Source organism: Myotis daubentonii, chromosome 11 (genome assembly GCF_963259705.1).
Source record: "Myotis daubentonii chromosome 11, mMyoDau2.1, whole genome shotgun sequence".
Taxonomy (NCBI): domain Eukaryota; kingdom Metazoa; phylum Chordata; class Mammalia; order Chiroptera; family Vespertilionidae; genus Myotis; species Myotis daubentonii.
This window is the reverse complement of record NC_081850.1, coordinates 48492531-48516850: the sequence shown is the minus strand read 5'-3', so window position 1 is coordinate 48516850 and position 24320 is coordinate 48492531. Positions and strand designations below refer to the sequence as shown.

The following is a 24320-nucleotide window of genomic DNA, read 5'->3' as shown; positions in this document are numbered from 1 at the left end:
CATGTTGTCTATATTTTTAGTTTAATACTTACATATCAAGTCATCTATATTTAATTTTCTGTTTTTTATATTGGCTAGTTATGTGAAAGTATTTCTGGTTCCATATAACATTTGGGGTTTTTTCGTATTACAAAAGTTGCACATACTTATTCTCTCCCTCTCTTGGTCTCTGTTTTTTATTTTATTTATTTTTAAAATATATTTTTATGGATTTTAGAGAGAGAAGAAGAGAAGAGGGATATAGAGGTAGAAACATTGGTGAGAGAGTGACATTGATTGGCTGCCTTCTGCATGTGCCCTGATTGGGAATTAAACCAGTGACCTCTTGGTTCATGGGTCGATGCTCAACCATTGAGCCACACCAATCAGGCTAGGGGTACACATATCTTTGCAAATAGTATACAGGTAAATAAAAGAAAAAGTACTAATATTATGTACTATAATGTAATATGAAAAAAAAGAAGAAAAACTCATTTGTCTCAGTAGATACCAAAAATTGATCTGATGAAATGCAAAATTGAATCTTGATTTAAACCTAAAATATAATAGAGATTTCTAACTTTTTAAACATTGAAATATGATATAATTAAAAGCAAAAGCCAATGCTGTACATACTAAAAAGGCACTTTGGAAAGAAAAAAATTACAAAGGCGGTCCCAGTCATTATTTAGGTTTAGTATAATACCGCCAATGCTGATGAAAACCTACCATAATTCATTGATTATTGACGTAATTGTATACTAAGAAAACCAACTGAAATATCCTTAAGAGATATATTTAAAAACCTTCTGGAATATCCAGATTCACAAAAGTAGAATACTTGTAAAATTGTAAAATCTTTTTTTCCCCCGAGAAGGCATTACATTTAAAAACTTATTATTTTATTGATTTTAGAGAGAGAGAGAGAGGGGAGAGAGAGAAAGGAATACCAGTTTGTTGTTCCACTTATTTATGCATCATTGGTTGATTCTTGTATGTTTCTTGACTAGGGACAGAACCATAACCTTGGTATATCAGGATGATGCTCTAACCAACTGAGCTACACAGACAGGCCAAATTACATTTTTTTGAGTCACAAAATTTCTGTACATAACCCCTTTTCAGTCTTACTGTGATATAATCCCTCATGTCACCAGCTTTGTAGGCCTTTCTTTCCCCAAATGAGCTAATTCTTAGGAATGATTTTCCTTCTAATCGGCCTTAAGGGCTCTCTGTTATATCAAAGGTCCTCCAGGGCAGTGCCTGTTCTTGAGAGCCCAACTAACAATGTTCGCATTATAGTGTTATTTAACAATGTTCGAGGCACATTATCTTTTTAACCTAAAAAGTTTAAAGTTTCTAAATTCCCTGGGGAGGTTGATAGATGATACGGGCTCAGGAAAAGAGAATAAAGCAGGTAGCAATATGACTTTTACTCCAGGACTAGGAGCCTGTGCTTTGCTGTTTTTTGTTTTAATCTTTTTTTCTCCTTCCTCTTAAAGAAGACCCTTTAACATTTCATATTATATTGGTTTGGTGGTGGTGATCTCCTTTAGTTTTTCCTTGTCTGGAAAGCCCTATCTGTCCTTTGATTCTAAATGATAGCTTTGTTGGGTAGAGTAATCTTGGTTGTAGGTCCTTGCTTTTTATCACTTTGAATATTTTTTGCCAATCCCTTCTGGCCTACAAAGTTTTTTTTGAGATATCAACTGACAGTCTTATGGGAGCTGCCTTGAAGGTAACTAACAGCTTTTCTCTTGCTGCTTATAATATTTTCTCTTGTATTTAACATTTTGCATTTTAATTATAATGTGTACTAGAGGCCTGATGCATGAAATTTGTGCACAGGGTGGGGGTTGTCCCTCAGCCCAGCCTGCACCCTCTCTAATCTGAGACCCCTGTGGGATCGGACCTAAACTGGCAGTCAGACATCCCTCTTACAATCTGGGACTGCTGGCTCCTAACTGCTTGCCTGCCTGCCTGCCTAATCACCCCCTAACCACTCCCCTGCCTGCCTAATCAATGCCTAACTGCTCCCCTGCTGGCACAATCATCCCCAACTGCCCTCCCCTGCTGGCCTGCTCATCGCCAACTGCCTTCCCCCACTTGCCTGATCACCCACAACTGCCCTCCCCTGCCGGCCATCTTGTGGTGGCCATCTTGTGATCACATGGGGTGGCCATCTTGTGTGAGGGTGTGGTGGTCAATTTGCATATTACCTCTTTATTATATAGGTTTGGTGTAGGCCTCTTTGGGTTAATCTTGTTTGGGACTCTCTGTTTTTTCTGGACTTGTATGTCTTTTTTCCTTCATTATTTTTTTTACATAGGCTTTCAATTCCTTGCACACACTCTTCTCCTTCTGTCACCCCAATGATGTGAGTGTTGATATAATAGTACTTGAAGTTGTCATGGAGGCTCCTTAGACTATCCTCGTTTTTTGGATTCTTTTTTTCTTTTTGCTGTTCTGCTTTGGTGTTTTCTGCTTCCTTATCTTCCAAATCTCTGATTTGATCCTCTGCTTCATCTACTCCACTGTTGAGTCCCTATAATATATTCTTCATTTAAGTTAATGTAGTCTTCATTTCTGACTGGTTCTTTTTTATGGTTTCTTGTTCTACTTTCTGTTTCCTATATCTTTGCTGAAGTTCTCACTAAGTTCATCTACTCTCTGCTAAGTTAATTGAATATCCTTATAACCAGTGTTTTGTACTCTGCAGCTAGTAGGTTGTTTGTCTCCATTTTGTTTAGTTCTTTTTCTGGAGTTTTGTTCTCTTTCATTTGGGACATGTTTCTTTCTCTCCTCATTTTGGCAGTCTCCCTGTATTTCTATATATTAGGTAGAGCTGCTATACCTCCCAGGCTTGGTAGAGTGGCCTAATGTACTAGATGTGCTATGGCACAACCTCCCTAATCACTCAAGCTGGGCACTTGAGGTGCACTCCCCCATATGGGCTGTGTATATCCTCTTGTAGTTGAGCCTTGATTGCTGTTGGTATATCACTAGGAGGGATTTATCCCCAGGCCAAAGAGCTGCAAGGACTGGCTGTGACCACTGACCTCTGACCACAGTGGAGGATTAGCTGTGCAGGGGCTCACCCCGTAGAGCACAACTTATTTCAGCAAGGCTCTGGTGACTTCTGAGTCTGTCCCTTGAGTGTGTTGCTTATGGAGGTGGTTGGGTGGTTGTGCTTCAATGTGGTCTGAAGCTATCTACTGGGAATGCTGGCTCTGGGGACTCCTGGGAAGTGCAGGCCAAGGTCAGCTGTTGCCTGTGTTCTGCCGGGGACCACTCGGCATTGGCTACAAAGTGATCTGCCAATGGCTGCTACTTGTGCTGGACTTGGAGGTGCCGAGGCAAGGCCATGCTGTGAACCAAGGCCAGCTTCTACTAGTGCCATGCCTGGAACCAGTGAGAGGTACAGGGCTTACTGAGGCCAGATGCTGCTTGTTTGAGAGATTTTAGGCAAATCTGAAACATGAGCCAAGACAGACCATTTGTATGGAAAAGCCACTGGGAACAGCTTGGGTGGGTCTGAAAATTGGGTGGGCATGTCCTCAGAGAATCACTAAGGTGGGGCAAACAGTGTGAGCCAGGTTGATGGAGTCTCAGATATGTCACCCAACTGTGGGCTCTGCAGGGGAAGAGGCTTATCAAAAGAGCAGTGGCTTCTGGCAGCACCTCTGTCTGGGAAAAGCTGCCTTGCAGATCTTACCCTGATGCTGGACAATTCAGTTCCTGTCTGTAACATCTCTGGTGTCTTTCAAACTGCTGCCCTAGGGCTTGAGCTCAGAGGGAATAAGTATGAGTGAGTCTTTGTGTGGTCTATTTAAGAGGAACTGCTTGGGACTCCAGTAGCCCTTCATCTCACTTAGCCTCAATACCTGTTGGTTTTTATAGCTAGAAGTTATGGGGACTTCTCTTCCTGGAATGGAACCCTAGGATGGGAGGACTGGGACCCCTTGCTTCTTAGGGGAAACCTCTACAGCCAAGATATCCCTCCCAGTTTTTATCCACCATACGTGGATATGGGACCAGCCCATTATGCATCTCCACCCCTTCTAGCAGTCTTGATGTAGCTTCTTTAATTTAGTTGTTCTGTAGTTTAATTGTAATTTTGATGTGATTGTGGGAGGAGGTGAGTATTGCTTCCATCTTGACTGACAGCCTCATGTTATAATACTTATAATAATTTATGTTAATAAATTGCATGTATCCTGTATGGTTTTATTATTAACCTTTTTTGAGAAATTACTCTGAGATTTGGTTACAAAGAGGTGGTGAAAATAAATGTTTGGTAACAGAAACTAGAATAAAAGTATAAAGGCAATTTCTAATTCATTGTTGTTATTTTCCAAGCTCATTTTTTGTGAAGTTAAGGTTCATTGTCAATAGAAGCATGTTATAATATAGAAAGTTCTCAGGTTAGCTCATGAACATTTAATTATTCTATGAGACATTGTAAATATGTCACTTAGAGTACTAACTCAGCTATGCCTAACCACCACATGTAAAGTGTGAATAAATACATTTGGATTTCCAAATTGAGAACATTTTGACTTACAAGTGGAGTGGCGATGGCTCTGGATTTCTTCATTTGGTGGATTTGGATTGGAGGGGGATACAGACCCTGAGCAGCAACACCATAATTCTCCAAGTGTTCAGAACTGGGAAGGTTGATGGGGTGTAAAACAGTTGCCTCCTATTGCACTATGTATGGGCTTTGCACTCATTGGGGAGTACCTATGCTGTGATTTTTTAGTCTTTGCTTTCATAAAAATGAGTCCAAATAGTATTAAAAAGAATACTATTTTCCATGAAGCTGTAGTTAAAGATAGAACTTTTTAGAAGAGGAAGAGCTATGTAGATTCTGAAAGAAGTATGTGTTCATGAAGCACAATAGTATTGTGAAATGAAAGTTGATATTTTTTGGGGGGCAATGCATATTTTCAGCAATTGGATATTTTAAGAGTACTTATTTAATAACCTCTTAAGACATTTTGAGTAATAAGATAAAAATAGACATTTAAAAAACCATTTTTTGTTGTTGGGTGGGGGAATTACTTGTAAGGTCTACACAAGTCCTTCTGTGTACTCTCTGGATCGAGTAGTTGCTGGATTTCGAACACGAAGTCAAATCCTGCTGGGTCACATAGAAGAACAAGATGAAGTCCTCCACTGCCAATTTTCTGATAACAGTGATGATGAAGAATCAGAAGGCCAAGAGAAATCTGAAATTAGGTATGTTAAATATATACTGGTTTAATAAACATATTATAATTTTATGATGCAATAAATATATACAGATGGAGGGATTTTTTTATTAAAATGTATCTTTTCTATTGAAATAACAGTAGGTAGTTTTTGATAAATGTGCTGTCAACTAATGAATTATGAAACCAGTGTTTGAACAGTCATCAGTCTTAAATTGAAAAATAATTTTGCTTTTAGAGCTTATATATTTATTGGATATTAATTTTCAGGGAGAATGTTTTTGAATTTCCTGATTCTGCTGCTACAGTGGCAACAAATATAATGAATTTCCCACTAGGCCCAACATGGATGGGAATATTAGTAAAATTCTGTTTATTTTATATAATTAATAATTCTTTTAACATTATAGTCACTTTTGGGGGACACTAATTTGAGGGCAGATTAGCAAACACTAACAGACAAGTTACCTTTGATCCTGATCTTTGTTTTTTTAGACATAGAAATCACTCATGGATTCAGAAGCCAGACTCTGTTTGTTCTCTTGTTGAATTGAATGATATTCATGATCAAACACAAAAGTCAAGTTTGGGGAATGAAGGTACACAGATTTTAAGTAATTTATATCTAGTGTTTATAAGACACTTCTGTTTTTCTTTAGTCAATAATTTAAGAAGCATCTAGGAATTTTTAATGATGGGAACTTGGTAGGAGTGTTTTTCTCATTGGTAGAACTTTGTATGTTCTGTGCTCTACTTCTAATTTTTTCCTTCATTTTTACTCCTTAATAAAATTTTTTTCCTATCAATCAATTTTGGCTAGAGTTACAGGCTAAATCTCTCAGAATAGGGATTTTATATTCAAGCCCAAGTTGCTATGCACTGTACTCTTGACTACTTTAAAATGTATCTTACGTAATTTACTAGGTGTCTGCTTTCCTGCTTCATTGACACACATGCCTACCATTAGTGATGTACCCTTGGCATTGGAGCCAAGTAGTCTGTGGGTGCTCATAATATTTGAACACACATTATTTGATGCATAACAGTGTAAAATGTTTATGTTCCAAAAACTATAGTAGGAAATTTTAACTAGTTTATATTGGCCTATGAGTGGCTAAAGCACAAAAAGTAAGAGTATAGAGAATATAAATAACATAATAAGCCCTATACTATGAAAACAGTCTTTTTAAAGAGGCTATGCATATAATATTTAACAAAAACTTACCTATATGTCACAAATAAAACTTAAATAAGTTAAAAAATGTGTAAGTAATATAGATAAGTACTAGTCAAATTGCCACTCTTGAACTGTTTGTTACTGATCTACAACCAGGAAAGAAACTTATGCCAGAATGTAAATCAGTGCACTAGCTCCTTCACTGAGGAAGTCTCCCTGTGAAAAGAAAGATAAGCTGAGCCCTGGCCGGTTTGGCTCAGTGGATAGAGCGTCGGCCTGCGGACTCAAGGGTCCCGGGTTCGATTCCGGTCAAGGGCATGTACCTTGGTTGTGGGCACATCCCCAGTGGGGAGTGTGCGGGAGGCAGCTGATTGATGTTTCTCTCTCATCGATGTTTCTGGCTCTCTGTCCCTCTCCCTTCCTCTCTGTGGAAAATCAATAAAATATATTAAAAAAAAAAAAGAAAAGAAAGATAAGCTGAACTTATCTTAAGTGGTGACATAGTTGTTCCAGTGTAAGTAAGAACAAAACAGTGCTGGCCCACACTCTAATAATCTGATGTGGACTACATTCTTTTATTACCAGAAGACTAAAATAATAGGAAAAATTCAACCATATTCCCACCTGGAGATTTTATACCTTTCTTAAATAACTCAAGTAAAAACTCAAATTGCAGAATATCTAAGGGCAATGAAAAACTGTATCAGAACCTATGGGATATAACTAAAGCATATATAAAGACTTACTGTAAGCTAGAAAACTAAAGTCCCAATTTCCGGGTAATTTTTCCTTATTTTCCTTACCTGTTTCTGTCCCTTCCTCTGCTACCTCTAGACACCTTCCATGTTCACTTTTCTTTTTTAGTTCCATTTCTGTTGAATATTTTATAAGCAGATAGTTTTATTTTCCAATTTTGTTTCTTTTATTTTAAAGATTTAAAGATTGAATGTCTTCAGGAGAGTCAAGAGTTGAATTTGCAAAAATTAAGGCATTCAGAACTCATACTTACTGAAGCTAAACAAAAAATAAGAGAACTTACAATTAACATCAATATGAAGGAAGATCTGATTAAAGAATTAATGAAAACAGGTAATTGTAGCCTATGAACCAGCTAATACAAGAAAGAAAAGCTTCTAAAATTGTTTCTGATGTGTAACATTTACTTTAGTTTTTGATGCTCAGGACACTTCACTGTAGCTTGGCATTTGGTATAACAAGGTGTGTTTGAAAGCAATATGTGGAGGTTAGTTATTAAAAGAACTTTGTTATATTGGGATTCATCTATGAATTTTTCTAACCGGTGTGCTTTCTGTGCTGTGTTGAAGCTCTGTGGCACTTAACTTTTTGGCCACTTTCAAAAAAACATTATACTAGGCATTTGGAAATATGTTTGGGATGTTTTTCTAACTCGTTTTAATAACTTTATTTTAAATTATTTTTTGGATATTTCATTTTTAACAGTAATCTAAACTTAATATTTTAAATGTAGTTAATTATTATTTCTCTAAAGATATAAGGAGCTATTCTTGCAAGCTGTTCTCTTGAGCGAGCCAAGCTTTTACCTCTTTTAGCCTCAAATTTCTGCCAGGTTGGATGTATGTGCCACACCTTCTCCTTACCCTCACCTACATTACGCTTTTTGCATCCTCCCCTCCCCCAAATATACTCAAAGTATGAGCCTTGACTACTTTGAAATTCAGTTAAGAATTAGAGGAATAAGAGACACTAGCATTTCTTTTCCCCAATTCCAATGAAAAACAACTCCAGTCACATTTAGGGGAACTGAAGGGAATATTATCCTCCTTTTCTTCAAGCCCCAGGCTATACTCACACCCAAACTACATGAATTATGATGGGTCCCAACTCCTCTGCCTGTTTTCCTACTTTCCCCCCCTTTCCGGCTGACGGTCCTCCTTTCTAAACCGCCTCACCCTGCTCCTGTCCCGAAGCATTTCCTTCCTTATTCTTAGCGACCTGTGTGCTGTGCATCACCCCAGCTCCAGTCTCCCAATGTCTAATTGAGTTTGACCATCTTCCTTCCTCACAGGCAAGATCACTGCCAGTAAAACTCTCTTAGGAGTATCCAAGAACTGATTTAGGGGTTTAAATAGCTTCTCCGTCCCCAAGATTTCAGGGCACTGCCTGTGGAAGTTGAGGATATTTACCCTTCTGGTTATCCCACCATGGGGTATCCCATCCTGGATGTCTTCATATAGAGCAGCGGTTGTCAACCTGTGGGTCGCGACCCCTTTGGGGGTCGAACGACCCTTTCACAGGGGTCGCCTAAGACCATCGGAAAACACATAATTACATATTTTTTTGTGATTAATCACTATGCTTTAATTATGTTCAATTTGTAACAATGAAAATACATCCTGCATATCAGATATTTACATTACGATTCATAACAGTAGCAAAATTACAATTATGAAGTAGCAACGAAAATAATTTTATGGTTGGGGGTCACCACAACATGAGGAACTGTATTAAAGGGTCGCGGCATCAGGAAGGTTGAGAACCACTGATATAGAGGATACCTGAACTTACACAGAGAAGGTCCTCTTCTTACTCATTATAACCACAGACCCTTTGGAGCTTTCCAAAGGACCCTTAAAGATGGTGACTAGCAAGAGGGTCAGTGTGTGCTTACTTTTCAAAGGTGCCTCAATGAAGATTTCTCCTGAATAGCAACTACTTCAGACAACAATAACAGTGACTCTACTACAGTATTTCATCAATTCTAATACACATTTTTCACATTTTAATATCTCTAAAATCAGGATGTATGTTATAATCATTGGCATCTTAACATATTATCATGTCATTGGTTCATTGACACTGTACCTTTTTTTTAGTTCATAAAATATGGTGTGTTGAACACTCTATGCGGCCTTAGATTCGTTAAAATATAGTAGTTGTATGTATTTTAAAGTTAGTCAAATTATCACAGAGTTGCAGAGCCAGTGCATTTAGTTCAAGAACTCCTTTTTATGAAAATATTAAGAGATTTTCAGTATAATAGTGTGTGAAACTCTCTCTGGCAATTATTCATGCCATGACCTCTGGGCTCTTATTTCCCACTGCCATGAGTTTGCTAATCTAGTTTAGGGACAGTTGACTATTCAAAACCAAGTTTTTAGGTTTAGTAGCTGAGCTTAGAATGAAAAGAGATATAGAAATATCTTACTCTGTTTTTCTCTGTGTTCTAAATATTCATAAGAAAAGCATTGAATGATAGAAACATCAGTGATGAGAGAGGATCATTGATTGGCTGCCTCCCGCATGCCTCACACAGGGGGTCGAGCCTGCAAGTCGGGCATGTGCCCTGACAGCTGGCATTTTGAGAGTAGAGCTTTTTTTGCCCCACCTGGTTTGGCCAGCGGATAGAGTGTTGGGACTGAAGGGTCCCAAGTTAAATTCTGGTCAAGGGCACATACCTCTGTTGCAGGCTCCCTGGGCCCTGGTGGGAGTATGTGGGAGGCTACCAATCAATGTGTGTCTCTCACACTAGTGTTTCTGTCCCTCCCTCTCCGTTCCACTCTCTCTAAAAAGCAATGGAAAAAATATCCTTGGGTGAGGATTAAAACAAACAAAAAAAAAGAATAGAGCATTTTTATGTTTTTGATGTTTTACTTAGTTTTTAAAAAATATATATAATTATTATTATTATTTTGGTGAAGGTAATGATGCCAAGTCTGTAAGCAAACAGTATTCTCTGAAAGTAACAAAACTTGCCCACGAAGCAGAACAGGCAAAAGTGGAATTAATTGAGACAGAAAAGCAGCTACAGGAACTGGAAAACAAAGATCTGTCTGATGTTGCTTTGAAAGTAAAATTACAGAGGGAGTTCCGTAAAAAGATGGATGCCGCAAAGCTGAAAATCCAGGTAATTTTAAAATGTAATTGAGAAAACCTATTTAAAGCTTTCTGCTTTTGAGGATTCTTGTACCTAGTTAGGAAAGAAATAGGACTCAGTTTTTAAAAAATATATATTTTATTGATTTTTTACAGAGAGGAAGGGAGAGAGAGAGAGAGTCAGAAACATCCATGAGAGAGAAGCATCAATCAGCTGCCTCCTGCACACTTCCTACTGGGGATTGTGCCCGCAACCAAGGTACATGCCCTTGACCAGAATCAAACCTGAGACCCTTCAGTCCACAGGCCGACGCTCTATCTACTGAGCCAAACCGGTTAGGGCTAGGACTCAGTTTTTACCAGCAAGAAAAACTGGAATGCAACTTTTCCAGAGCGCTGGTAGGTTTACATAATTTTGATCTGGGTAATATATTTCTGCGTTCAAGAAGTACATTATTTTAATCTTTTCTAAAAAACCATAAGGTAAGAAATTAAGATAACCATGGAAATAATGTCATTTTTGGAAGGACATGCAGTTTTAAAAATTTCTGTGCCTTTGACATATCTATGCACAACTGTTGGAGAAGGGGATGAGGAAGATGATGAGGATGGTGGAGGGGGTAGGAGGAGCATGATAGTTACCAGTTGTTAAGTGTCTACAAGGTGCCATATATATACTGGTTGTTTTGTATGCATTACTTAATCATGATTAAATCCATTGAAGTGGGTATTTTTTACCCTCTTTTATAAATGATCAATCTGAGATTTAGAAAGGTGAAATAACTATTTCAGGATCACATAGTTATGATAATACCATCTTTCAGTATTCTAACATTCCATTTTAAATATTGAAATGCTACTTTTTTGTTTTGTTTTTGTATAATGAAGTTATTTCAATTCATAAAACAAAATTTTTAAATTAAAAACCCTGAAATTTATATTCTTTGTTATTAAATATATATATAGCTATATGCTGCATTAATATTTTGATGCTAACTGGTACACTTTTAAGCATCTGTGGAATAAATGCAAAATAAAGTGATATCCTTTCTCACTTAAAAAATGTTTTTAAAAAATGTCTTAGAGGAAGTGAGAGCGAGAGAAACATTACTGTGAGAGAGAAACATCGACTGGTTGCCTCCTGCACGCCCCCTACGGGGGATCAAGCCCACAACCTGGGCATGTGCCTTGACTGGGAATTGAACCAATAACCTCTTGGTGCATAGGTTGATGCTCAACCACTGAGCACCACCAGCTGGGCCCTATCTCACTTTTAAATAAGATTTTCAGTACTTATAGTGATGTGGAAAAGACATTAAAATGCTAGTAGCATCATTTTGCTGCAGTTTTGCAATTACTCTCAAAATTAAATATAAGTTCAGTTTTGTATTATTTTAATTTTTCCATGTACATGTAATATTTTAAAATTACAACCTATACTAATAATAGATGAATATGCAAATTGTCCGGGACACCATCACATAACAACCAATCAGATGGGGGCAGGGCCGCGAAGGAGAGCTCTCAGCACGCCTGCGCCTGGGTTCTCAGCACGTCTGCATGTGGAGTGGAAGGGAGAGCAGATAGGCAGTTAAGGGGATCAAGCCAGGAGGGGAGAACAGATAGGCAGTTAGGGTGATCAGGCAAGGAGGGGAGCGCAGATAGGCAGTTAGGGGGATCAGGCTTGCAGGGGAGAGCAGTTAGGCAGTTAGGGTGATCAGGCAAGGAGGGGAGTGCAGATAGGCAGTTAGGGGGATCAGGCTTGCAGGGGAGAGCAGTTAGGCAGTTAGGGTGATCAGGCAAGGAGGGGAGTGCAGATAGGCAGTTAGGGGGATCGGGCTTGCAGGGGAGAGCAGTTAGGGTGATCAGGCCAGCAGGGGAGGGCAGTTGGGGGGATCAGGCCGGCAGGGGGGAGCAGTTAGGCAGTTAGGGTGATCAGGCCAGCAGGGGAGGGCAGTTGGGGGGATCAGGCCGGCGGGGGGGGCAGTTAGGCAGTTAGGGCGATCAGGCCAGCAGGGGAGGGTAGTTAGGGGGATCAGGCTGGCAGGGGAGAACAGGCAGTTAGGGGGATCAGGCCGGCAGGGGAGAGCAGTTAGGACCATCAGGCCAGCAGGGGAGCAGTTAGGGGCATCAGGCAGGCACGCAGGTGAGCAGTTAGGAGCCAGTGGTTCCAGATTGCTAGAGGGATCCCAGATTGGAGAGGGTGCAGTCCGGGCTGAAGGACCCCTCCCCTCCCCGTCCCCTGTGCACGAATTTTGTGCATCAGGCCTCTAGTACTCATTAATAAAAAGCAAAGAGATTAATTTTGTTTTGTTTGGGTGTGGGCACCAGGAAGCCTCATCATCCTTTATGTATAGCTAGTGAAAATTATGGTGGTTTCTAAGTTGTAAAAGTAAAAATGTAAAAAACAATTGTGAATTTATAAATATATATATATATATATATATATATACACATATATATATACATATATATATATATATATATATATGTATATATATATGCAAAATGCCTATCCTTGCCATTGAATGAAAAGTTTTAAGTTTATTTGAAGTTCATGAGAGATGCAATTTTTCATTTTGAAATATTCCATATGATCCTAGGTCTTACAGAAGAAGCAACAAAATAGTAAGAAGTTGGCATCACTTTCAATCCAAAATGAGAAACGTGCTAATGAATTAGAGCAGAGTATAGATCACATGAAATATCAAAAGGTACAGCTGCAAAAGAGACTTCGAGAAGAAAATGAAAAAAGGAAGCAACTGAATACAGAAATTCAGCGGGATCAACAAAAAATCAAAGTAATATTGTCATACTTTCCTGCTAAATATGAAATGGCTCAGAGCTGAGGAAGCCAAGGTCTTGATTTTACTTGTGAGGTATCTCATCTTGGCCTCTCCTTGGCTGCTGTCCCCATTCTCTTTAAAGCTTTGTTCATCTACATAGTAAAGCCTATTTATTGAATTCTGAGTACTGTCTTGAAGGCTTTGACTTCACAAAAGAATGTTTAGTGATACAGTTTCTTAACTGTAGTTGCGACTGTCAAAAACATAAAAAGCCAACTTTCTAAATAACATCTGACATTTGAATAGGATTTCCCATTTTCAAAGTGCTTTGAAATACAAGGTAAAATGGTACCATTCCACTCATAGTGAGCAGAAGAGTGATCAAACCTGTACTATGTCCAGCAGTTCTATAGAGTGGATTGGGATGGGGAGGAACTAGTGGTGTAGTGTCAGCCTGGGCTCTGGAGCCAGGCTAGCATAGGTTTAAATCCCAGCTCTCTCAGTTCCTAGCTGGATCATTTATTGAGAAAATCACTTACCCTCTCTGAGTCTGTTTACTCATATCGATAATAGCCTTAATCATTCTTGCCTCACAGGACTCTTTCGAAGAAAGAGGAGGATGATCACCATCATAATAACAATAACAAACACTTATCTAGCACTACATAGTATAGTAGTCTCTTCTCTTGAAATGTTAAGCCAAACCCAAAGCTTATAACATAATTGGAGATTTCCTAGATATTTAATTTTGGAATATAATCCATTCTCAACCTTAAAAAAATGATAGAATTTAGTGATGGAAGTGAACTTAAAAAGCATTTAAGCCAAGCTACTGACTTTTTTTTTTATTGAGATATACTTCACATACCATACAATTCACCCATTTAAAGTAGACAGTTTAAAAGGACTTGGTATATTACAATTGATTTTATAAGTTGTGATAAAAGATATGTCATTTTAAACATGTTTAATTGTACAGTTCAGTGGCATTAATTATATTGACAATGTTGTGCAACCATCACCATCTATTTCCAAAACTTTTAGCATATTTTCAAGGTTTATCCACATTGTAGCATATATCAGAACCTCATTCCTTTTTAAGGCTGAGTAATATTCCATTGTATGCATATACCACATTTTATTTTTCCATTCATTTGTTGTTAGATGTTGGGTTGTTTTCACCTTTGGCTATTGTGAATAATGCTGCGATAAATACTGGCATATAAGTAATTAAGTCCCTGCTTTCAATTTCTTTGGAAGTGAAATACCTAAGAGTAGAATTGCAGTGTCATATGTTAATTCCATATTTACATTTTTTGAGGAAGCACTAACTGTTTTCAATAGAGGCAGCATTAGTTTACATTCTTGCCAGAATGTACAAAGGTTCTAATTTCTCCACATCTTCGCTAACACTTGTTGTTTTCTGTGTGTGTGTGTTTGTTGTAGACATCCAAGTATGTGTGAAGTGATATTTCATTGTGGTTTTTATTTGCACTTGCCAAATGACTAATGATGTTTAGCATTTTTTTTCATGTGCTTATTGGCCATTTATATATCTTCTTTGGAGAAATGTCTATTCAGGTTCTTTGTCTACTTTTTTTTGGTTCCTATTCCAACCGGTTTTTATTTTAATTTTTAATTGAATTTATTGGGGTGACATTGGTTAATAAAATTAGGGTGAAAAGGGTGAAGGGATTAAGCAAAAAAACCCCAAAAAACAAAAAACAAAACAACAACTCCTCAGACACAGACAACAGCATGGTGATTACAAGAAGGGAAGGGGGTAAAGGGAGGTAGGAAAGGGTAAAGGGGAAATAAATGGTGATGGAAGGAGACTTTGTCTACTTTTTAATTGGATTATCTTTTGTTGCTGAGTTGTAGGAGTTCTTTATATAGTCTAGACATTAAACTCTATCAGATATATGACTTCCAATATTTTATCCCATTCTGTAAGTTGTCTTTAAACTTTCTTGGTAATACTCATTAATGCAGCAACGTTTTTAATTTTTATGAAATCCAATTTATTTTTTCTTTTGTAACTTGTACTTTCGGTGTCATATCTAACAATCCATTGCCAAATCTAAGATCGTGAAGACTTACCCCTGTGGGTTTTTTAAATAATTCTATGGCTTTAGCTCTTATATTTAATAGGTCATTGATCTATATTTAGTTAATTTTTGTATATGGTGTGAAACAGAGGTCCAACTTTACTCCTTTGCATGTGGAAATCCAATTGTCCTAGAACCATCTGTTGAAGAGACTGTTCTTGCCCCATTGAATGGACTTTATACCTTGGTCAAAAATCAATTGGCTATAAATTTATGGATTTATTTCTAAACTCTCAATTCTATTCTGTTTGTATGTGTGTGTATATATATATATATATCTGTCCTTATACCAGATTACTGTGGCTTTGCAGTATTTTGAAATTGGGTAGTAAGTTCTTTTCTTTATTCTTTCTTTTCAACATTGTTTTTGCTATTTGAGGCCTCTTGCAATTCAGTATGAATTTAAGGATCAAATTTTCCATTTCTGTAAAAAAGCCATTGGAATTTTTATATGGATTGCTTTGAATCTGTAGATCTCTTAGTGTAGTAGTGATATGACAATATAATGTCTTCCTATCCATGAGCATTTATTTAGGTCTTTAATTTATTTCAGCAAGGTTTTATAATTTTCAGTGTAGTAGTTTTTTACTTCCCTGGTTAAATTTATTCCCCGATATTTATTCTTTTAGATGATATTATAAATGGAATTTTCTTAATTTCTTTGAGTTACTCATTCTTAATCATAATGGTAATTATTATTATGGCAGTAGTTAACATTTATTGAGTATCCTCAGTTAATCTATGCTGAGCACTTACATGCTTTAACATATTTAATTCTTATATATTTCCAACTTTTCCTTTTCTTCTAGAATCCTTCTTTAAATACCTTAGATTTTATTCATCCTAAAATTATCCTTCTGTCTTATACTACTCTTTTTTTCTTTATAACCAAACTTGTTGGAAAAGTTTACTGTGTCTGTTTCTGTTTTCTCTGCTTCCATTCATTCTCTTATCCTCTCTAGTCTGGCTTTTGGCTCCCAGCTCTACCATCCATTTCAAAGCTCTCAGTTTACTAGTGCTCTTTGTCTCTAAAGTCCGTGTCTTAACCAGTTAACTGCCACACATCCAACGACGCCTTTATCTTGCTTGAATCTATAGACACTTACGGTGTACAAAGGATAACACCACCTCACTTGCATCTAGCACAGTTCACTACTCCATCTTGAAATATTTACCTCTTTACCTTTGTGAAATTATTCTCTCCTTGTTTTTTCTCTTTCTGATTGATTGCTTATTGTCTATCTTGACTAGCTCATCCTACACTATCAGTCCTTTACATATGGGAATTCTTCAAGGCTCTAGCATGTGCCCTCATCTTCTATATTCTATCCTGGGTGACTTAATTTTTTCCATGGCTGCAGTTAAACTCTGACAACTCCCAGATTTAATCCATGGTCCCAGATTTGCTCTTTGAGCCTTAGATTCATATCTGACAATTGATAGCTTCATTAGGTTATCCTATAGATAAATTTATGATCTTCCTTAATCTTTTTAAAAAATATATATTTTATTGATTTTTTACAGAGAGGAAGGGAGAGGGATAGAGAGTTAGAAACATCGATGAGATGCCCTAGCCGGCTTGGCTCAGTGGATAGAGCATCAGCCTGCGGACTGGGGGGTCCCGGGTTCGATTTTGGCCAAGGGCACATACCTGGGTTGCGGGCTCAATCCCCAGTGGGGGGTGTGCAGGAAGCAGCCGATCAATGATTCTCTCTCATCATTGATGTTTCTCTCTCTCTCTCCTTCTCCCTTCCTCTCTGAAATCAATAAATATATTTTAAAAAAAGAAATAAAAAAGAAACATCGATGAGAGAGAAGCATCGATCAGCTGCCTCCTGCACATCCCCTACTGGGGGTGTACCCGCAACCCAGGTACATGCCCTTGACCGGAATCAAACCTGGGACCCTTGAGTCTGCAGGCTGACACTCTATCCAGTGAGCCAAACCAGCCAGGCCTTAATAATCTTCTTACTGTCCCCACTCCCTGCTTCATGGAGGAGAAAATAGTTTTCTCTAATGTGCTTTACATGATATCTCAATCTATTTAGTTGGGTAAGCTAGAAATTTGATAGTCATCCTTCACTCTGTCCTCTCCTATATCGCCCATATCCAATGAATCACTAAGTCCTATAGATTATATCTTTTAAATATCTTGAATCTGTTCAGTTCTCATTTCTACTGCCAGTAACCTAGTCTCTTTGTTACAGTCCTTCCTCCAATGTAAGGATCAGGCCTGCTTGTCAGTCTTACGGTCTTTCCGTCTCAGCTTCTTAATCCCTCATAGGCCATGGCTAAACCAACAAGCCACAAAACTCTCAAAATTTATGCTTAGGTAAAAGAAAAAACGTTTGGTCAGAGTGCATAGAATGCTGAAGTGTAATTCTATCTGTAACTTAAGCTTTTTATGTTGTTATGTAGGACAATTTTGTTCCTTTAGCCATATTTTGCATCTTAGGGAAATGACCCACTTAAGGGGGAAAATAAGTATTCCAGAAAAAGGAACAATGTGCCCCAAGGAAATATTGAAGTTTGTACTACTTCATGCACAAACAGAAAACCTGCTCACAGTCCTGAAGCCCATCTTGCCCTCTGTTTGGAGCTAACACTTCTCTTCGTCCATTTTCCACTCAACTAAGCCACTTCCAGAGAATACTATGACTTCTGCAGCAATTCTTAACTGAAGTCCATGGATGAGCTATAAAGAAAAGATATGGGAACTCCTGGAATTGTGGGCCCATAGTGTGATCTTGGGCTTTTTACTCCTTTAAGCACCATTTTCCTCATCTATAAAATGTAGTTCATAACAATCCTTGGCAATAGGATTATTCTGAGGATTAAGGAGTGTCCTTAAATAGATATAAAAAGGCTAGCACAGTGCCTGGCAGACAGTTATTTTAATATTGTAACAGGGATTACAATATAAAATAAAGGCAGTCATGTCTATTGCGACATGCAGAAGGAATTGGACCTACTACAGTATTCTTTTAAAGTGTATGTGGAAGGACAGAAATAGTAGTTAGCTCCAAGTATAAGGTGCCTTTACTTAAGGATCCTGAAGTTACTGTGACTATGACAGGAGTCAAACTATAACTATGAACTAGATCTAGGGAAGCATGAGAAATTGATGGGTAGTAAGTATAATTCATTCATAATGCAGAGAACATTTACTTAGTTTATAGCAGACTTGTGTTCTTTATGACACCCCCTGCCCCTGCCCAGTCCATGTCATGATAATTGCTGGAAACATGAGAATTAACCAAATGTCCAGTCTGTTTAAATCTTTTCTTTGAATTTAAACATTTCCTTTAAATATTTCTCAGCTCTCTTGAATACGAATATTTAGACTCTTAGCCTCTTCCACCCTGTGCTTCTCTCCCTAAGATGGAATCCAATGTATGTGGTGGTTGGGTATGTAGCGTTTTATTGCATCCTATGGAGGAAGTGGGCCCCTGAGTTTCATTTGGTCCCTGGATGTAACTGACTGGGATCTGCTCTTGTCAACCTTTCCCTGCTGGCCCCTGATGATGAAACCCATGGCCAGTATGACTCATAGTCTGATCTTGCTTTCAGCTTAGAGCATGGAGGTGCTTTGACTTCATCTCATTTCCTAGTGGCATTATAAATCCCTATTGAGCCTACTAGGTCTTCTACCTAGCCTGCTGATAAACTTGTGGTCTATACTCATCTTCATTTTGCAGGTCAATTCTCCGTGATAACCGACCCCCATTGGCTCCCAACTCAGGGTCCCTGTCACCTGAGGCTGAGGGGTTCAATTAATCTCTTTCCTGACTGTACCTTGCTCTTTCAGCAAGGCTGGGCAATCCCATGTGGGAGTGGAGCCTCTGCACTCTACATTCTCTCTCCCTCCACCCTCAGTGATACCTTTACTTACCACCCCCTTTCTGAGCCAAAACTTAAGAGAGGAAAATTGGGACACACATCTTTTTGTTGTTGTTAATCCTCACTCGAGGGTATTTTTCCCCCCATTGGTTTTAGGGAGGGTGGAAGGGAGGGGGAGAGATAGAGAGAAACATTGCTGTGAGGGAGATACCTTGATTGGTTGCCTCCCACACACACCCAGACCAGGGCTAGGGATCAAGGCTGTAACTGAGGTATGTGCCTTTGACTGGAATCGAACCTGAGACCCATCAGTCTGTGGGCCGACACTCTAACCACTGAGCCAAACCACCTAGGGCAGGACACATCTTTCTTACTGTCTCTTTTCTCCTTTCTGCTGTTCCCAGGGCTGGAAAATGGTAGACTTCCTTTTTACTTCCTTTATATCAGTACTTCTGAAATTACCTGTGGAAAAGGCACAATTTTTATTTTATTATTAATATATCACAGCCCAATATATCTATATTTTTAACCCTCACATAAGGATATTTTTCCATTGATTTTTAGAGAGAGTGGAAGAGAGAGGGAAAGACAGAAATATTGATGTGAGATAAACACATCAATTAGTTGCCTCCAGCATACTCCCTGACCAGGGCCAGGGCCTGCAACCTTGGTATGTACCCTTGACCAGAATCAAATCCCGGACCCTTCAGTCCACAGCCCGATGCTCTATGCACTGAGCCAAACCGGCTAGGGCAAGCCCAATACTTTTTAAAAACATGAACTATTTTAATAAAGATTAAAATATAAAAGTCCATCTTTTAATTATTAGAGTCAACAGATATAAAATTATTCTGTCAAATTGCTATAAATTTCTAAACACACTCCATGTCTGTACTTCTCTATCATGGACCATGGAGTTAGTATGTGGACTAGCTCTTTGATTCATGACCTCCTTCCTGATTCCTGCTAAGCTGTAGTGGTGACAGAGGCATCTTCTCTAAACCTGGAGAGCACTGTGAGCAACGGGCCTCTCTGATGTGACCCTTAAGATGTGGATGGAAACTAAAGGAATTTGGAAAATACCCTTCACAGGACCATGATCTGTTTTGCAAGGCTATTCTCAGGCTGCAAAATCTGATTTTTGAAAGCCAGAAATAGACTGCTACTTTTTACATTTCTATTGTCATAAATCCTAATATCCCCATGACAGATGGGTGCCTTGGATGGACTAACTGAGGGTAATGAGTTCAGAAAGGCACAAGAGAAAAGCACATTTATAATTTTCAGACTCATCCTTGTTACACGAATTTGTAACACTGGGAAAGAATGACACACACACACACACACCCCTTAGTTTTGTTAGTAAAGCCTGATTTTTTTGCTGTAAGATTTTATTGCTTCAGTGAGGGGCTAATGTTATTTTCTTTTCAAATGGCCCCGACCTCATCTATTCACTTTCTTTTTGCAACTAAGAAAGCAAATGATTATTTTCATAGTAATCATTGGCCACTATGAAAGCCATAAGGTATTTCTGATTTCTGTTTTCTGTAGGAACTAAAGTTAAAAACAGAACTGGAAGAAGGTTTGAAACTGAAAACTGAGGACCTAGATGCATTTAAGATGGAAAGAAGAAAAGGTTTGTTTGGAAGTATAGACCAGCTCCAGGTTTGTCAATTCTATTTAGTGTTTTTTGGTTTTTCTTCTATTTGACGATTGTCTAAATGGAGATAAAAAATGGTGAACTCTGAGTAAAATCTTCAAACACTAGATTTTGCAACTTAAGGGTAAAATTATTTTCTTGTCCAGATATGAATTTATTTCATGTGGAATGTAAACATGAAATCCATGTTCACCAGAATGTATTTATTCCCATGTCAAAACTGACTTATTCCCATGGAAATATGTATTTCTAAAAATCAGAGCTCTTCATTCATTTTATATGCACCACATACAATATATTAAGAAGCTATTGTTTGTTTTAGTGCCTTATTTATTTCTCACCTGAGGATATTTTTTCCATTGATTTTTAGAGAGAGTGAAAAGGAGGGGGAAAGAGAGAGAGAGAAACACCTATGTGAGAGATACACATTGATTGGTTGCCTCCTGCATCCACCCCAACTGGGGGCCAGGAATGCTTTATCCACTGAGCAAAATCACCAGGACTAATGCCACATTTAAAAATGAAATTCATAAACTACTATGAAAGTTCAAAGAAACAAAATTTTAATTTTATGGAAATTCAAAATGGCAGTTCTAAAAATCTTACAGAAAACTACTATACTTATAGAGGGGCAATGAAAGGGGGGTAAGGACACATATGTAATACCTTAATCAATAAAGAAAAAATAAAATCTCACTCTCAAAAAACAATTGTAATTACACTCAAATGCATATACATCATCTTGATTCTGAAAAATTTATTTGTTCTCTGTTCCTGAATTTTACACTTTAATAGTATATTTACACCTGTATAGCAGGTCCTGGAATAACATCATATTATTCAACATTGTTCATTGTAATGTTGGTAAGATGCCTTGGGAAGTTAACGTTTGTTTATATAAATTAGCCTATAGTAAAATTTGTTCCATTATACATAGTTTTGCTGAAAATTGCAGAATCTACCAATGATGTTAAGTGAGGACTTACTGTATTCCCAGTTATTTATTTTACTTGTATGTTTTAGAAATTGGTTAAAGAGCATTTCTGGGTGGAAACGGTGTGAGGGGAGGGAGGAGGAGAGGTAGGAATATGCAGAATAGTGAGATCTGCTTTTTCAAAATGTTAAGGATCTAAATTTTAAGCACAATAATAAAAAGATTACTATGCTTGCACTGACTGTTTTGGGTTAAGAAAAATACACACAAAACTTCATGTTTTTTAATGTTGTAAAACAAACATTTTCCAGAATTTGACTCTAAACAAGGACAAGATTATAAGTTAATCAATATGAGTATCCAGAGAGCTTATTATAGGACAATGACTTCATATAAAGTCCCTATATAAGAAGAAAGTATTTAAAATTAAAACTGTATGGTAGGAACTTTTGCTATAAAGAGAACAAACAAATCAAGATGTTTTCAGAAAACAAAGATACAGTGAATTACACAAATCATAACCCTTATTATACCAAATGCAGAAAAATCTATTATTATTTCCCTAAAAAACTTATGTTAGCAGACTCCTACCTATTCTTCAAAGCATAGCTAAAATATTACCTACTCTGTAGGACTGGTATCGCATTTCTTCCATTTCCAGACAAAGCCAATCCCTCTCCATTTTTGCTTACATGGTACCTAGGAGTTAGCATTTATTATCACCAATAATTTTTTGGTTTCTCTCCTGTTGGAACGGAGCTTTAAAAAGCTCTATTGTTCATCTTTCAAACCCAACTCATAGTCAAGGAATGTTTATAGAATATGTTTAATTGCTAGACTTCATAGGGTCTTATATGGACTTTCTATGGTATAGCTGGATATAACAAAAATAAAGTATTTCTATATTGCTCTGGATATCCTTTCTGTTTCTTAAAATTGTCGCGCTATTTTAGGCTTCATTGTGGTTTGATGTGATAGTGCTATAGGACCATACTCTTTAGGTGTGGATGGAAGACTGACTCATAGCTCTGGACCAACTTGGCTGTGGCCACTTTGCTCTTTTTTTCTCATGCATATTTTCTATCTCATTGTCTTAATGTAGATTTCTAGGAACCACTTTTTATCAAGCTTGAAAAGAACTGGAAAATAGTACTACATTGATTTTATATCTATTATTTGTTGTTTAGTTGGCATTGCTTCATTACTATGAACACAGTACAAATGAGTGCTTAGTAGAGTTCATTTTGAACAGTCATATTCCCTTCATATTTTTGTTTGTTCTTACTTCTGGGTATCCTTAATTCAAGAGAGTATTAGGATGCTTGCTTTGGAAATCTTTCTGACTGTATTTTACTGAATAATTATTTGATGTTGACAGGCTACAGTGCAGAGTGGATTTCTATGCTCCATCATCAATGTCTTCCACTGTGTGTATTCATTTATTCACTTCATCAATTAGTTGATTGAATCAGGCATTCAGTTATTCATTTAACATTTTATTGAAGGCCAGTCATGGGTCAAGTTTTGGGGATACAAAGGTGAAAAGTACAGTCCCGTATTCAATCAAGAATCTCAAGTTGGGGAACCAGGAGTGTAAGTGCTGTGATGGAGGTATACACCTCTTTAACAGAGAAAAAGATTCCTAGCTTGTTCTCAGAACGAACTCTTACTGTATGTAAAGAAATTGTCACACCTTTCTTGGTCAGCCTAAAAATTCTCAGACTCAAATATATTTGGAGAGTAAGTTTTAATTCCTTATTAAAGAACACAGCAAGATGTTAAGTGGAACCACTCACTTCTAGACAGTTTTAGAAATGAAAACTACTTTATTATTTCCACATGTTCATTTATGGTCTTTTAGCTAATCTGAAGTTATATTACCTTATACATTTTATGGCAGAAGGAAAAAAATAACATTTCTTTGTAATTTTAATGTAGAAATTAGATGAGCAAAAGAAATGGTTAGATGAAGAAGTAGAGAAAGTTCTGAACCAACGCCAAGAATTAGAGGAGCTGGAGGAAGACCTGAAGAAGCGGGAGGCCATCGTTTCTAAGAAGGAGGCCCTGTTACAGGAGAAGAGCTGCCTGGAAAATAAGAAGTTGAGATCTAGTCAGGTATTCTATTTAATAGGCTGTTTCATTCTGGTTGTAAGTCATATAAAGTAGGCTTTTTTCTCTAAGAAGTAAACCATTGTGAAGACAGAAATCAGAAGAAAACTATTCTGATTTTCTTTTTTTTTTTTTATTTATTTTTTATTTTTTATTGCTTAAAGTATTACAAAGGGTATTACATATGTATCCATTTTATACTATTCTGATTTTCAGTGTATTTTGCTTATTACGGTTTATCTAATGGCCCTCACTAAAATCTATTCATTTTTTAAGTAAAAAGTTCAGTGTTCTGCCAAATATGATTTATTTATTACTATTTATTTGTATTTTTAAAATTGTAAAATATACATAACGTAAAATTTATCATGTTGACCTTTTTTAAATTTACAATTCAGTGGCACTAATTACATTTACAATGTTGTATAACCATCACTACTGTCTGTTTCTAAAACTTTTTATTACCCCAAACAGAAACTCTGTAACCATTAAGCAATAATTCTCCATTTCCCCTGGTGATCTCTCTTATTAACTTTAGTGGATATTTTCTAAATAAATTGTACTATTTGATGCTGTATACTGAACATTAGTAATCTGGAAAAATAGACTTGAAAATGATCTAGCTATCACTACTATGTAAAGTTAGAGGTTTTAGGGTT

General features: G+C 37.3%; 1 protein-coding gene across 5 annotated transcripts in view; it reads left to right on the top strand.

The window, feature by feature from the left end:
• Positions 1 to 24320, top strand: part of KIF27 (kinesin family member 27) — a 76323-nt gene that overhangs the window by 29080 nt on the left and 22923 nt on the right. For 4 of the 5 annotated variants that reach the window (XM_059657024.1, XM_059657023.1, XM_059657022.1 and 1 more), the window contains 7 exons: positions 5051 to 5220; positions 5688 to 5791; positions 7303 to 7458; positions 10050 to 10255; positions 12828 to 13025; positions 20510 to 20623; positions 23491 to 23667. In XM_059657024.1, coding sequence (XP_059513007.1) covers positions 5051 to 5220; positions 5688 to 5791; positions 7303 to 7458; positions 10050 to 10255; positions 12828 to 13025; positions 20510 to 20623; positions 23491 to 23667 — 1125 coding nt within the window. The remainder of the gene's footprint in view (positions 1 to 5050; positions 5221 to 5687; positions 5792 to 7302; positions 7459 to 10049; positions 10256 to 12827; positions 13026 to 20509; positions 20624 to 23490; positions 23668 to 24320) is intronic. The other variant, XM_059657025.1, reaches the window with a different exon arrangement.